Genomic DNA, 16,360 nt, shown 5'->3' with positions numbered 1-16,360 from the left:
TTCAGGCTCCTTATCCTCTGCAGGTTTATCTTCATCCATATTAGTATCCATATCAATTACCTCTGGCTCACCGACGGTCATATCCGTCTCAACACGAAATTGTAGCTCATAAACAAAATCCCCAATAACTATATCCACTAGGTCTGGGATAAGATCAGGGTCAAGTACGGCTACTTTTATTCTTGACCTTCCAAATTTCTTTGTGAATTTCATGTCAACGGCACGAGATACACCTAAAATTGAGCCAGTTGCCCAAAGAATAGGAAATTCTCGCAGTTCTTTTGGTAAGCCACGAAACTGAACCCAAACCTTGTCAATCTCATATTTATAAACTTCATTTTCAACTCCTTTTTCAAAACGAATTTTCCCTTTCACTGTCTTTGTATCCATAGGACCCCAGTTGACCATGTGATTCAACAATTCAGATGATGGGAAATTAGTGATAAAGGCATCTGTGCCCTTCTCCTCAATTACCCACTTGTTTTTGCCTGGCAAAAGTTTTTCAAGTTCCACTGCCAATTGATCGGCAGTAAGAGAACCCTCCAAAACACGCACCATGGCTGATTTTTCCTCGGAATTTATCTTTGGATTTTCAGCGTGTGGAATGAAATAAAAGCCCAAACCTTCTACAGCATAACCACACGGAATTGCAGTAGTTTGCATGTTCTTCAAATTCAGACAAACCTTTGTAACATGGTCTCCAAAGCAAATATCACAGCTAAGAGTTGCAGTGCAAACAGATAAAGTGTGACCTTTAGTATGGCACCGATAACAATAAGGTTTACCCTTGCTTTTGTGTGCTCCCTGAAGAGATGACTCTGGAACTTCATTTTGCATTTTTGGGACAATTTTAATTTGTGGGACAGTAGCCAATGACATAGTTTCGGAGGTAGCTGGCACCGTAGTCGTTGTTGTCGTTGCCGTTGTGTGGAACGCATCAGTTCCCGCCACCTGAGTGTCGCCCTTGTGTCCTGTTGCCAGGGCGGCAGCAGAACCAAGCCCAGCCTGTGTGCCTGCTGCCGATGTCTCGGCCTGCACATTTGCAGCCGAAGCCCCCGTGAGCGTCCCTCCTGCCGAGGTCACCAGAGACGAACCAGGAGATGCACCGTGACCCGCATGGTTCCCAGATGGAGTTGCGCCATGTCCCGCCTGGTTCACCACCACCTTTGCCTCGTGCTGACGAAAACGACCAGCTCTATCCGCCCAGTTTCCACGGCTGCGCCCTCCGCCATGGAACCACCCTCCACTTCCATGGTGGCCTTGATAGCCACCGTTGAAGCTGTTGTATCCATACCCGCTATGACCTCCATAGCCGCGTCCCCTTCCACGCGGTGAGAAGTTGCCGCAGCTGCGACCTCCACCCCGTCCGCCAAACCCAGGGTTGAAACCCGGATTGAAGCCGGGGTTAAAGCCAGCTGGTCTTCCCCTTCCTCGTGCATCACCGTAGTTTGCAGGAGGCACACCATTGTTGTTGTCCGATCCTTGCGCCGCCATGATCAAGCTCTCGCGAACCACCTCGGCAAAAGACTTTCTTTTTTGTGCCGTCCTACGAGATGGCTTCGGCGGCACAGGTAGGGTTTTCTTGGTTCCGGTCCTCGCAAACAAAGAGCACAAGCCTGGTGTGGGCCTAAAAAATTTACCAGGCCCAATTTTAATTTTTTGTGAAAACTCACATATACCCAGGTGCGGTTTCTCCATGATCGGGCGCGTGATGCACGCGGTTGTATTTACCGGTAGTACCACGGGAATCAATGGAGGAAAATCCGGATCCAGGCACTGAGTGTTCGGGGATTCAAAATTTTTTGAACGCAAGTTTGGTGGACTTGACCTCGCCGGCGTTCGTACCGGCCGAGATGTTGAAGTCGGCATATTCCGCGAAATCCTTCTTTGGTAAGTCGCTTTGGCAACGAAATCACCCAGAGTTCTTGGTGGAGAAACTCGAGGGGAAGGCAAAGGCGCTTGCCATGGCGTTCCAACCAGTTTTCTCCGAACCAACGTTGAGATCACTGTCTCAGGTAAAGAACGATTAGAGGATGGATGAATATTACCTGAGGACAGAGCCTCTTCCGCTCTGACCAGTTCTTCCATTGTGAAGCCGGCCTCCAGAGCATCCTTGATGAATTTCGGTGTAGATGGCTCGCTCTGTACCTGCTCTTCATCTTCATCTTCCGGTTTTTCTGGGTCAGCTGGTTGAGCCCAAAACTTCGATGCAATCGCATGAATCGGTTTTGGGCAACGGGAAACTTCCACCGCCTCCGCCACAACACGAGAGAGGGCTTCGCGTCCTTCCTTGCGGCGCAGGTCGTCGTCCTCATCTGCGTCACCAGTCTCTGGCTCAGCTCTGTCTGCCGTCTGAAGCACTCGCCTGATCGCCGGCGCGAGCGTCAGACGTCTCCCCCCCATCTTCGCCGCGCGGTTTATATTATTTGGAAGAGAAAAACTTGGTACTGGTTCACAACGATTTTGGATCCAACAACGGGCTCCAGAGTCCAGACTGCTACGTATTTTTTATAAATAAACCTAATAAAAGTTGAGAAAGTTTGACCTATAATACACTCATCCTATAATGTCTTCTTTCGTCTTCCTTCCTAAGACGAAGGGAGTAGGCAAATATATGGCAAAATGCAGATAACGAAATCGGGTAAACTCCAATTGTTTGCACGATCGAGTCACAACGCAACAACGGCTCACAGTCACAGGCATGAAGCAATCGTACACATCGCGTACATTCACGACACGAACGCCTGCTGCCGCTCAGTGCAGTTTCAATATCTCTCATAATAACAACACAATGCAAGAAGCAATCGTTGCATTGCATTTGCATGCGAGACCTACTGCTTCTGTGGCTGTTGCGGCTGGGAGAGGGAGGTATCGAAGGACCTCCTCCTGACGAGGAGGCAGGTGACCCTCGCCGCCGGCTGCGGCGCCGGCGACTGCTGCTGCTCCATCCCCCGCGTGCGCATGGCGTCGCCGAGCGTGCACAGCACGAAGTCCGGGCGGTGCAGCGAGAGCGGGAGGCGGTCCTCGCCGACGGCGAGCGCGGTGGCGTCCAGGAGCACGTGCCACGCGTTGCGGTGCGCCTCGGAGACCCAGTGCAGCGAGTACCGCGCCGGCGGCTGCGCGCCGCCGTCGCCGGACGACGAAGGGGAGACGGCCGGGTAGGCGAAGAGGCCCTTGGGCGCGTGCTTGGACTTGCGCCGGAAGTACTGGCTGAGCTGTGAGCCCTTGATGCGCAGGTCCAGCCACGACTCCGGCGCCGCGATGACCTTGGCCTCCTTGTACGCCGCGAAAGCGCGGATGCAGTCGCTCTCCTCCTCCAGGATCGACATGTAGTAGCTGCTCCGGAAGAAAGGGTAGCTCTCCCCAACCTGCAATACAATAATAACCATTAGATGCCCATCTGAAGAAAAAATAATTTACACTTGTGGTTGCTTCTCATGTAGGGTCGATTAAAGGTTCAAATTAATGAAAATGAATCATTGTGTCGCATCACTCAAGCTCCCATTTGCACCTCCTCCCAGTAGTTTATTAGTGAATTGTTAGTTGTGGCCGGTAACAAATTAACTAGTGATAATGATAACCAACAACAGGCGGCCTACCAGCATCATGGCGTCCCTTGGCGTGGGCGCGAAGAGCACGAGGTACTCGTCGTCGGTGAGGCCACAGTGGCGGAGCACCCGGTTCCTGGCCTGGATCTCCGGGATCGAGATGAAGCTCCCGGGGAAGGACGACTTCTTGGTCAGGATGTCCAGCAGCCGCGACGGCTCTAGCCGGACCATCATGTCCACCATGTCGGGCCTCGCGGCGGCCGACGACGGCGACCCCACCGGCGACGACCGCCGCCGCTCGCTGCCGCCGGCCTCCGGCGACGACGCCGTGCTGCCGTTGCTGTAGTAGGTGGAGTAGAGGTCGTCCTTGTCGCAGCTGCCGTCCTCTATGAGGCCGTGCGAGTACTGCGGGTACATGGCAAGCACGTACTGCTCCACGTACTGCCGCTCGCTGGGCGTGATGGGCCCCGACCACCGCAGGTCCAGCCCGTGCAGCGTCGAGATCGCCTCCGCGATGATGTGCGCCGGGATGAACTCCCGCGGGCAAACCTTCTGCATGTACATATAGTTGCACCAATTAATATAATTCTAATTCTCAGTGAAATTCAAGCATTTGATTCTAGAGATGTGCTTGATTGTCATCATCGCCTATATACTACTACAGCAACTTACCTTCACAACCATGCTGTTTGGCCTGCTTGATGTGCTAGGAGGTGGTTTGGGAATTGAGGCGCAAATTCCCTCTTTAAATTCTCCACCAAGTATGCCCTGATGAATTGGATGCATGCATAGATATATACAAACAACCAAAAATTAGTAAAAGACTGTAATTAACAAGGAATTAAATCATGTTAACTTTTAGTTACTTTCAGCAAAACACCACTAATTATATATGGATTCTCTCTAGCTAGAGCAAAAACTAGATGAAATACATACCTTGTGTTCCATGTGCATGTGCTCCATCTTTCCGCACATTTGTGCCGCTTTAATCGACTGTCAAGAGAGAGTATGTGTGTCCTTCAGTTGTGTATGGAACGGGCGAGAAGTCAAGTCACCGCAATAATCATGGGACAAGGACGGATTAGATGGTATATAAGAAGAGAAGTGGGGGGAGCTGATGAAGCTCTGAACAGATTTCAAGGATGATGCTTGTGGTTTAGGTGTTGTTGAATTGGATCTCTCACTTGGTTGCTTCTAAGTCTGGTCCTCAAGGAACAAGATATAGCGCTACTAGGATGCAACAGCTGTTTAGCCATGGTTCTTGTTATTATATATATATATTATGCCACCCCAGTTCAGCACTGATTGATGAGGCACAAACATAACAAATAATATACATGTCTCTATCAAAGGGAGCATAAACAAATTTTCGTGACATGAAATATCCAGTTGTTTCTGTGTGCTGTTTAATTTGTGATGATGTGGGTCTATGGCATCCAGCTATAGGTATATACCATATTCCTCTGCATTATTGGAGGCTTGGTCTTTCTTCAGATGCCAAAAAAAATATTTCAACACTGTAGGATGATTATTGGACCTGCATGCATGTAGATAACTAGAGAGCTATGCACACTACTAAGGAATGAAATTGTAGAATGAAGAAACAAGTAAAGCATTTTGACTCTGTCAATGGATCTGTTAATCCATTCTTTAATTTATCTTTAGCTAGGTTAAAATAGGAGTCGTATTACATATATGGTGGCATGAATTTGGATTTACAGTATGTAGTATTATTATGTGTTCATCAAATAATTTAGGAAAATATCTAACTCTATGCAACTGTCAAACTTCTTAGCTACAGATATCCATGGATATAAGATCCAGACCTAATAATTGTCTGTGTGCTAATTTCCTTCACTTGTAAACTGCATCAAACCAGCAGCTGTATAAGAACAAGCTGGTTTTTCTTCATCAGTTCTGCCCAGGGGCGAATCTATGTGGGTTTATTGGGGTCAGCTGACCCCGATAACTTGCTAGAAATTCACTTAAAGCTCTTTAATCCACCTGCAAATTATTCTTTCAAATAGAGAATTATTATGTGTTTGATCCCGTTGTTTAGTCCTTGACCCCGGTAACATAATATCCTGGATTCGCCCCTGGTTCTGCCGATGAGCAATGAATACTCAGAATTTTCAGAGTTCTTATATTTGTGATGGAGGGAATAGATAGAATAAGACTCCTATACTTTTTCTAAGCCAAATGCTAATCTCTGGAAACGCAAATGGCTACCAATTTACTGTTTCGTCACTCTTCCACAGTCACACTACAAGTTCTACTTTATATATGTCAAGTGCAACTTTTTACTTCAAAACTGCTCAACTGTTAAAAGTTCAAGGTAGTGATTCTGAATTTTGGAAGGTCTGGTAAATTGTTTTAGGAGTTCACCTATGGCTATCTGTGGTTATGATTATGAATCAGCAGCAATAATCAATGCAATGGTCAATTTAGTTGATCACTTTGTTTAACCAAAAATGGCTAATCTAGAAGAGTCTGGATAGTGGAGATGTTGAAGAGTAGGTTGATCTAAAGGCTGAAGCAAAGGCTGATGATAGGCAGTGCACTCTTTTGTCATTCCAAACAATTAGATAATGCTTATGGTCTGTTTTTTGTGCTTTGTGTTCATGTCTCTCTTTAAATTAGGATATGTGCCAATCCCCAAGTCTCACAGCTTTGTTTTCAATTACATATTGTTCTTGCTAGCTTCTAGTGGGACAAAGACCTAGCGGGAATACAAAGGCAAGGAATCTACATCTCTAATGCTCTAATTTTCCAATCGGGATTATTAAACAAAACTATTAGGTAATGCTGATGCAAGCACCCAAAAAGTAACCCTTTGGATCTTTGTACACCTAATACTATAACTGCGGCAGATCGATTTGTCGATGATACTTAAGTCCTTGTGCTCAATTATACGTATATATACAATCCAACTTGTGAGATGATCTAGATAGCTGAGTATATGCCACTTTCTATTTCTAGTGATATATATATATATATATATATATATATATATATATATATATATATATGATGGTAATTAGAAAAAAATTCAGAAATTGGTAAAGATTAAAAGAGACGTGAATCACAGCTTTCAGTTTTCTGGAACCATCGGATTAAGTACTGCATACTTTCACACTATACCCACTACATACTTGTTTCTTTTCTGTTTAAAACATCACGTAACTACATAGTATTTTGTTTATAAATAACTACAAATTTAATTGTAGACACATAAATCGCCTCAAAATAGTTTGTGCTCTAGGCCTATTTAGCCTACAGCTCCAAGTCTAGGAACCTAGATCTCACTGCCACACGTTCGGGCATTAGCACCGGTCGGGAAGGGCCTGTTGCCCCGGTTCCCGAGCCGGTGCTGCCCTCCCGGGACTAAAGGCCCACCCTTTAGTCCCGGTTCCGTTAACCGGGGCTAAAGCCCCCCCTTTAACACCGGTTGGTAACACCAACCGGTGTTAAAGGGTCCTGCCAGGGCTGCCACGTTGCAGGACCCTTTAACACCGGTTGGTATTACCAACCGGTGTTAAAGGGTTTCTTTTTCTTTTTTTTTTGGTTCACTTCTTCGGTTCTGTTTATTGTTTATATATAATATATAATAATAGGTTTTTCAATACATGTTTTGCTGATACAATAATATATTTATATTACACGCATATTAAGCATATATAAATGAAAATTATAGGCTAAGCTTAATAGTTAAGCTTTGCCTATAATAAAATGAATAGACCACATCAAAAATTAAATATATATGTAAAAAGCTTTATATATATATAGTTTTATATGTACAAAATTCGTAACACATATATACATAGAGTTTGTTCTCCCAATGTCTACAAACGATACAAATGATCATCGTTGTTTGGTATAAGAGTTTCGTTGCCGTTGAAGTGAAACTCGCCGTTTGGATTGATCACTTGGTCGCGGAGAAATCCTGCTATCGTCTCTTGGATAGCTTTGATTCGGTCTTGTTGTAGGACCTTTTCCCTCAGCCATTCCGTCTTGGACTAGCTCCAACTTTGATCTAGGATCTCATCATTGATATAAAAAAGTGTGTGGGAGAGCTCCATGGTGGATCAGCTTGGCCGGCCCAACATCTAGCTAATTTGAGCCCATGAGTTAGTCTGGCCCCATGCATCATACTCCTCATCCTTCATGTCTCTCACATAGGAGACGGTGTGGGGGTGAGCATGGCTGGCGGGGTGTGGCGTGACCTAGGCGGGGCTACGAAGGCTGGCTTGGGTGGGGTCCAGTGTCACTTGGGCAAGGCCAGCGTGGTTGGTGATCAGCATGGCCTAGGAGGGGCAGCCGGTGGCCAGCGTGGCCTAGGTGGGGCCAACGTAGTCGGTGGCCCGCATGGCCTAGGCAGGGCCACCAAGGCTAGTGGCAACCATGTGCGGAGGCAAGCTCAGTGGGCGCGGAGTCATTACGAGGAAGAAACAGTAGAAAAGAAAGGGAACAATATGCTATTTTTATGTAATGGATGGCATTGGTGAGTAATTATATCTCCCAACTTCATGATGAGGTACAGATCCATTATTTTTTATGAGGTGCTCAAGGAAATCCATGGATCTACCCCTTGATCTGGATTTTTTGTGGCTTTAGATCTATTGGTGGAGAAGTGTTTGGGTAAACAAATGGGATCCAAAGCTAATTTTGGTGGCTGTGAAGTACTTGGGGCTGTCCAAATCATGCCCTATATTAGAGATATGTAGATGTATTGTATACACATGTTTTCTATACTTGTTCTTGTGTTCATGTTGTTCAAGGTTTACTTTTGGGCTATTCATCCTAATGTGCATGATATTGTGTTTTGGTTGGTTGTAGTTTTTGTGAGGAATAAAATCGCTACATGTCCAACAACCTTTGGTAATAAGTAGAATTGATTATAGAAGCATAATATTTGTCGATTTGAGATTTCCCGTTAACTAGATTCTAACCCTGGGAGGACAAAAAATGATGTGCTTGACTCAAAGTTCTAGTCCTTTTATCCATGATTGGTCTTTTTCAGGAACACCTATTCACTCCCCCTCTAGTTCTTTTATCGTATGCCAAGCACTGGATCAATCTGGTGAGTATATTGAAAATGTCCCTCTAGAATAGTACAAGCATATAGTCTCTCATTAGAAGTGGGGTAACCACAAGATCAATCCAATGGCTAACCCTAGCCTTTGTCTACAAATCTTAGCACCATCTCTGCATAGCATATGATATAGTGCCTCTGCTTAGTGCAGAGATACCTCACATAGCTCCATTTCAACCCCAATTTCAATTTTGCTAACTCCTTCAAGTGCATACCACATGTGCCTGTGAGTTAGCATTTTCCAAACAATTTCAAAGGGTTTTTTCACTTGTATCTCACTATGTCACAAGGTTTAATGCATATGCAAAGTCATCTCACACCTTGTGGCACTTAGATACCGGTGGGATTTAGAGTTCCCCTCTAAATAGTTCAGATATCTATCCTAAACCTAACTAGGCATGCTCCATTATTGTGTCTTGGCTAGCAAAACAAAATCCCTAGCATATATACCTTTACCTTGATTGCCATAGGGTTTTGTTCTTCTCTTTCTCCTTTTCTAATGTGAGCTTGCCCCAACTAGATTGATCAACCTTTATCCATTTCCAAGCCTTGCTTACCACCTCGGTGTGGACCTAATGTAGCTCATACAACACTTAACAAAAGGTTAAACCCTTAGTTGTCTCAATTACCAAAACCAAACTTAGGGCTTTTAGGCTCCTATGGACACTCATGCCAAGCTATCAACTATAGAGGGCACCCCCTATTGCAGATCCAATGGAGTACCAAAATCTCACTAGTGCTCTTTAGTATCCCAAACTAACTTGTTCTAACTTGCCGTTTGTTGTGTAGCACATGTGCCACTTCATGCATGATCCCCTCGAGCCCATCTTGTGTTGATCAAGTGCATCCTCTGCTACATGAAGTGTATCCTATCGGTGTGTTGATCAAGTGCATCCTCTGCTACATGAAGTGTATCTTGTCCGCTAGCTCCCTCCACATTGGCACAAGGCTGATTGACACCATGCTCCCACATGCACAATGCCGGTTGCCTAGACTCTTGATGCTCTAGTTCTGGCTACTATGTTTTTCTTGGAGACAACATTGTTTCTTGGTCGTTGTTGATGGTCGATAATGTCAACAATTTCTAATTGAACAAACATGAGAATTGGTACAAAAATGAATCTACGTATGTCTAGGGTTTAGACTCACAAATTCCATGAGTTTTGGTGAATTATTATTTTTTGCAAGATTACTCTGGAAAATAATCAAGGAAGATCTATTCGTCAAATATAATAACCGATTTATTCCATGAAAAGTATGAGAGAAAACTCAAGGATTAAGAAGTTACCACACCAAAGTGGGCCTCGAAAGGAAAGTGGGACCAGCTGGTCCCACCCTAGGGCCGTCCGGCCTGCCCCCAAGCCGCCATGCCATGATCTTCTAGAACCACTATTCACCTAAACGGTTGTTTAGACCGTTTAAATGTTGTGTAAACACTACACAGTGGTACACCATTTCCATTTAATCATCCATTTAGCTTGTTTAATGGACTGTTTAGTCTGAATAATAACTAAACGGTAGGTGACCATCTGTTTACCGTTTAGAGTTTAGGAAAATATTGTCTGGAACCTTCCTCCACTGTCTCCTAGGATGCATCTCCACCATGTTTCAAGGTCAGTTTGATCCAAGAGCTCACGTTGATCCCCTAGGACTATATAATCAGAGCCCAACCCCCCACCCTGAAGGCAAGAAGTCATTTGGAGATAAAGTCATCTAGAGCCAGAAACCCTAATTCCATAGCGTTCCTCTAGTTCTAGGGCTTACATAGTTACATTAGGTCTAGAAGGAGGCAAGTTGCTAGGAGCATGGTGTGGTATAATTCTTTGTACCCCTCTCCCTTTGTATTCTCCACCGTCTTTGTGTGCTTCCTACATTATTATGACACCATTAGTATTCATATTATTCATGTTCTTGATTGCAATATTCAATATCTACTTTGATTATATATCTAGTATAGTAATTATTGTGTTTATGCATAATATCATATAGTGCTTATCTTAAAGTACATACGGTAAGTGGTATGCATTATGTAAGAATGGTGCTTAGATATTTTATATATGTGGATGCACCTATATATCGGGTTCTGAGGTAGATCTTAGGTGTGACACACATATTGAGTTTTGTGTAGTATTCTCCCCTAATGTAGAACAAGTAGGGCCTGGTTGTGCAGACTCTGTTTTCAAACTTCCTTTTGTTAACGCCCCTTATGTTTAGATGGGATTAGTAAATCTTAACAACATGTAATTGTGCTAATTGAAGTCTATATTGATAGTATTTATAGAATGACTTAGGAATTATTCTTGTTATATTCTAGTTGGACTAAGGCTATTACTATAGTTAGAGTGCTCTAAGTGAATTACTTATTTATCCATTATGATGCTTGATTCGTAGTACTTATCATTTAATATATATCTTTGTCATGTGACTTACCCCTGTTATGAGTAGAGTGTATGATATTGATTAAATCTCTCATACATAGTATAGAATACTATTCTACACCAAACTGTATACTGAACAGAATTCAGTATCGTTCAGTACTCGCGTTTTAGTATTTGTTCAGTATTTCATGGTCTTGGGTGTAGTAGTGGGTGATACTAAACGTGGTTCAACAGTACTCAGTATTTTTTCTAGTCAGTTTTGGCTTACGGTGTAGAATAATATTCTACACCTAAGGTGTAGAATAGCGTTGCCGTATATATATATATATATATATATATATATATATATATATATATATATATATATATATATATATAGTCACATAAAATGATAGATTAATATCAATATTACTTCTAGCTTAGTTGCTAGGGATGATAACCTAGTTTAACGCTAAGAGGTATAGGTTAATAAAAGGTAAATATTGTATTAGCGACAAGTTAATAATTACCATAGTATTTATTATATTTGTGTTGTTACTAATTTAGTGATGTACATTTAATTCATACCAATAGTCATCCAAGCGTTGCAGATCCGATGGAATACCAAACTCTCACTAGTGCTCTTTAGTATCCCACACCAACTTGTCCTAACTTGGTGTTTGTTGTGTAGCACATGTGCCACTTCATGCATGATCCCCGGATCCTCTACTACATGAAGTGTATCTTGTCAGCTAGCTCCCTCCACATTGGCACATGGCCGATTGACTCTCTCATTGCATGCTCTGACACACATTAGGCCGGTTGCCTAGACTCTTGATGATCTAGTTGCGGCTACTATGTTTTTCTTAGAGACAACCTTGTTTCTTGGTTGTCCAAGCAACAAACCATGATATTGCCAACAACACTACTATAGCATGGGCAACAACATAGTACTCCACCTTGGCATTGGAATGACTTGTTGGCTTGCTCATCATCTTTAGGAACTCCATGTCTCGACTACTAGTAGGGAAACCTTTGTCTATTATGACAATGTTAGTACTCTCTACATGATAGTCAATCTCATACATCATCATTATATGAAGCACATTGAGATCAACATTGACTTCATCAGCAAAAGGAATGTTTCAAGTTTGGGTGCCACATGTGCCTTTCATCTCACCAATTCATAGATATTATGACCAAATGCTTTCCTATATAGTTGTTCACTGAGTTTAGGTCCAGTCTTTATGTCTATGACTCTTCCACTTTGTCTACCAGCAGGTATATATTAGATAAATGTAAATGTGGTGTAAGTTTAGGTCCAGTCTTTACGTCTATGACTCTTCCACTTTGTCTACCAGCAGGTATATATTAGAGAAATGTAAATGTGGTGTACACATGTCTAGTAACACAAATTGTTTTGGGCTGATATATAAGAAAGACACCCAACACCAAAGGGTGTGTGGTGTTTCCCACAATCTCTCCAGTCTACATAAGTATGTAGTATTTGTTTTCATAAAATCAGGTTGTGTCCTATTAGGCAAAGGTCATGATATCTTTCCATACTACTCTTGGAAAATCCAGTAAAGTTTTATTTTAATTAGAAAAGATGGTGCGTGGAACCACAAGCAAGACATAAATTAAGTGTCATTCCAAGTGAATGAAGATTCCTTTTTACAAAAGTTGAAGTTTTAATTAATATATAAAGTTCCTTTAGCTTAAGTGCTACTGAATTGGCCTCACGATGTATATACATGCATTTTTGTGCATCAGCAGCTAGACCAAATGAAGTTCTAATCCGTCATCATCTTGGGTTTTCTCTTGTTGAAAATTAAGTGGAAGGATTAATCCTTCTTGCTTATTAGAAGTTCTAATACATGCATGGACTTGATTTTTGTGCTTCTGTAGATACAGATCTTGAGACCATGATAAGATTTCCATTCCGGCTGATGCATGCCATCTAAGAGCATCTCCAATAGGAACCCCCAAATCAGGGTTCCTTCTTCTTGATTTGAGGGCTCCCCCTACTCTTGAGGGTATATTTTTTATGATTCTATTTTAGAAGGAGCCTTCAAATTAGGGCCCTCAAATCAATTCTAATAAACACTAACATATGAGACCCACTTATCATACAACTGTATACACTGTTGTTCCAATTGAGTGAGCTATATGGGGTGGAGCACCATAGTAGTTCCAATCGACCATGGGAGAGGTGGGGGAGGAGGACCCGAGTCATTCCAATCATCTCAGCTATGAGGGTGTGGGAGAGAAGGGGGCATCGGAGATGGCATAGGGAGGTCTAGGCGAACCGGGGTTTGGGACACAACACACGGAGGTGTAAGAGAGTTAGGATGAAAAAGATGCATGGGTGAGTTGGTGCATGAACAATATTCCCAAGAAGAGGTAGGAGCTCCCTACACACCCCTAGAAGATGGGGTTGAGTGGGGAGATTTGTGGGGCCTTTGTAAAGTAAGGACTTGAGTTGGGACGCTGTTGAATTATGTTTTTTCCTCTAGCACCAGAAAGTAGAGTAAGGGTCCTGTTTAGGGTCCCTATTGGAGATGCTCAATGCTTGGAGCTAATTTGGTCACCCATTTTGTCACCATGAAAATGATTTTTATTGGACGGTATGCATGCAGAATGTCAATACATGACTGATTCAAATCCACATTTTCTCAAGTAGCTTCAGCTAGTTGTGGTCTCATGATAGTGACCTGTATCTAACACCAGTGTCACCAAAAAAAGTTCATCCTTGTCATTTTGTGCATGATTCAACGCCTAAAACATATGATAATTAGGTACCGGCTGAAGTAGTAGACTACCAAATTACTTCGTAAAAAAAAATATACCTATATATATCATACTATGAAACATCTTTCATGACATGTGGCGGCCAAGCAAAGTTCCTTCCTCAAGAAATATGAGATTCTTTGCCGAATGGGCACAATATATGTGTCCTTCCTGTGCTGTGTCATAATATTCTTGACATGATGCTCTCAAACTTGAATCCTGACATGCCTCTATTGTCGAAGAAACTAATGTTATATGATAAAAAAACTCACTTTTAGGCTGCCATGATCATATTATATATGATCCGTATATAGTGCAAAAGAAATTAATATATATTTGTCTAATAGAGCTTTATTTGTTTCGTGTGTAAAGAAATTTTAAATTTATGCAATGACTCGCGCTTTGCCTGACCAATTCAAGCAGAAAGAGTCTCATTCAATTCTTGCATGCTTCGCATCTGATGAAATTTGGATGAAGAGCTCGCTTGTTTTGACGTACTCGGCTAGCTAGAGTGTTAGAAGCGGCAATGACGAAGTACACTCTCCCTTGACCAACACCTTTGAACACCAGTTTTCTATTTTGTTTTTCTAATGTGTAAGGGTTGTTGAAAAGGTGTATCCTAAAAGTTAGCTTAAAAGTGACATACATTTGACCAAATAAAAAATACTTATGGGTGGATGATAGGAAGGTGGGAGGAAATGGGTTTGGATGGAGACCTTTAGTTGGCATGCTAATGTCACCAGGGTAAGACAACGAACTGAAGCCTTTTCTTTTGGATGTGTGTGTTGGGAAATCATACCTTGTTTTGAGAAATTATAATCACCAGGATAAGACAACGAACAGTTTTAACAAGAAGATGGATTCCATGTATGGCCATATATAAATATGTGAATGAAAAAATGGATTGTTTCATAGTTGCACTGTGTTTTATGTGCTCTTCACTAACATGTCCTTATTTAGGAGTTTTTCAATCAGTTCTTTAGGAAATCATATTATCAAAAAAAGTAAGAAAAACTAATCAGAGGAGAGTAGAGGAGCGCTTCCAGAAGTGATTCGGTAGTTGAAGGTTGGTTGACATTGAATAGTGCTCAGTAGCCTTCTAAATGTATATAACATTCTTTCCTCAATAGCAAGGGGTGTACTAAAAAAGCGATATTTTTAGGGACCATTACAGATGGTTTGTACGGATGGCTAGACTAGCTGTCCCTACCCATCCATCTCTACCTCTAGAAATCGATTTGTAGCGGGTGGCTGGGTATTTTTAGGGACAGCTGAAAAACGAGCCACTCCTAAAAATCATTTTTCAAAAGTCACAAATATAGGCCCAAAATGTAGAAAAAAGGTATTAACGAGAAAAACCCTACCAGGTTACCACATGATTTTCCACAAGTGACAAGTCATGCAAAAAAGAGCAATATGTAGCCATGGGGCTCAAACCCATGAGCTTTGCCCTCACATGCTCCTCTCCACCAACCACCAATTTGTGTCCATTGGCAATGTTTCCTTCTCATTTTATTTTCATCCAATTTTAAAATGAATATTTGAGTCCTTAAACATATTCAAATAAAAAAGTTGTCAACTACAAGGTTTTATAACTTTTTGAGATCTATAACTTTTATTTTGGTCATTTTTCGATTCGACATCGTTTGAAGAATTTCAAATGTGAGAAATTGAAACATATTTTTATGAATAGATGGTTTCAAATAAAAATGATGTCAACTACAAACTTGTACAACTTTAAGAGATCTAGAACTTTTGTTTTGGTCGTTTCTCCATCTAACATCTTTGAAAATTCAAATTTCAAATTTGACGAAACTAAAACATAATTTACCTTAGATACAAAGTAGGAGGCTTGCACTTCTGGTTTGGGGTCTCATAGAGGTTATGTACGATTTTCTTTGTTTTGAATCATTCGCTGTGAAAGATGGATCACATCTTCGGTTCTAAGAGGACAAGTGACTAGGTAACTGTCGACGAAAGCTAGTCGGCAGTCTATCTTGGGGTATACCCATGGTAGTAGTTTATCGGCAGACAGGTGCGCAAGCTACGAACTCGATGGTGACGCAAGACACAGACAAGAATTTTATCCAGGTTTGGCCGCCGTGTGGGCGTAATACCTATGTCCTGCGCCTGGTTGTATTGATCTGAGATGTGTTGAATTCTCTAACTTATGTTGTCCTCTAGGGGACCCCTGTCCCTCCTTATATATCGTGAAGGGACAGAGTTACAAGTAAAGTATCCTATTTGGTACAATATCTTGTAGCCTTGCGTGCACACCGACCAGCGTCGTGCGCCGCACGTCTTCATCTTATGGGCCGAGCCACCTCTGATGGTGCGGCCCAAACCCATGACGGTATAGGGGTTTATACTCCCACAGTAACCTAACATTGCTAAAAAAACAATATCTTTGTTTCTACATGATAGCTAGACATAAATATATCATCATAGCAGTACTTAGCACCTCTCCACCTAACATTTCTTAAGACACAAGTTAATAGGTGGAATAATATGCTACCACATATCAACATTGAATTGGGCAACAACGTGATGTATCTCATTAGAATCTAAATCCG

At 42.3% G+C, this 16,360-nt stretch overlaps 1 protein-coding gene across 1 annotated transcript; it reads right to left on the bottom strand.

Moving 5' to 3' along the window:
* On the bottom strand, window positions 2,630-4,797 carry LOC8068719. Its single transcript, XM_002449456.2, has 4 exons — window positions 4,485-4,797; window positions 4,221-4,316; window positions 3,600-4,100; window positions 2,630-3,368 (listed from the first exon to the last, which is right to left on the bottom strand). The coding sequence occupies exons 1-4, from the start codon at window positions 4,521-4,523 to the stop codon at window positions 2,832-2,834; spliced, it is 1,173 nt and encodes a 390-aa protein (XP_002449501.1). The 5' UTR covers window positions 4,524-4,797; the 3' UTR covers window positions 2,630-2,831.

Source organism: Sorghum bicolor, chromosome 5 (assembly GCF_000003195.3).
Source record: "Sorghum bicolor cultivar BTx623 chromosome 5, Sorghum_bicolor_NCBIv3, whole genome shotgun sequence".
NCBI lineage: Eukaryota > Viridiplantae > Streptophyta > Magnoliopsida > Poales > Poaceae > Sorghum > Sorghum bicolor.
Note: the sequence above shows the minus strand (reverse complement) of the source record. Positions and strands in the feature narration are given on the sequence as shown.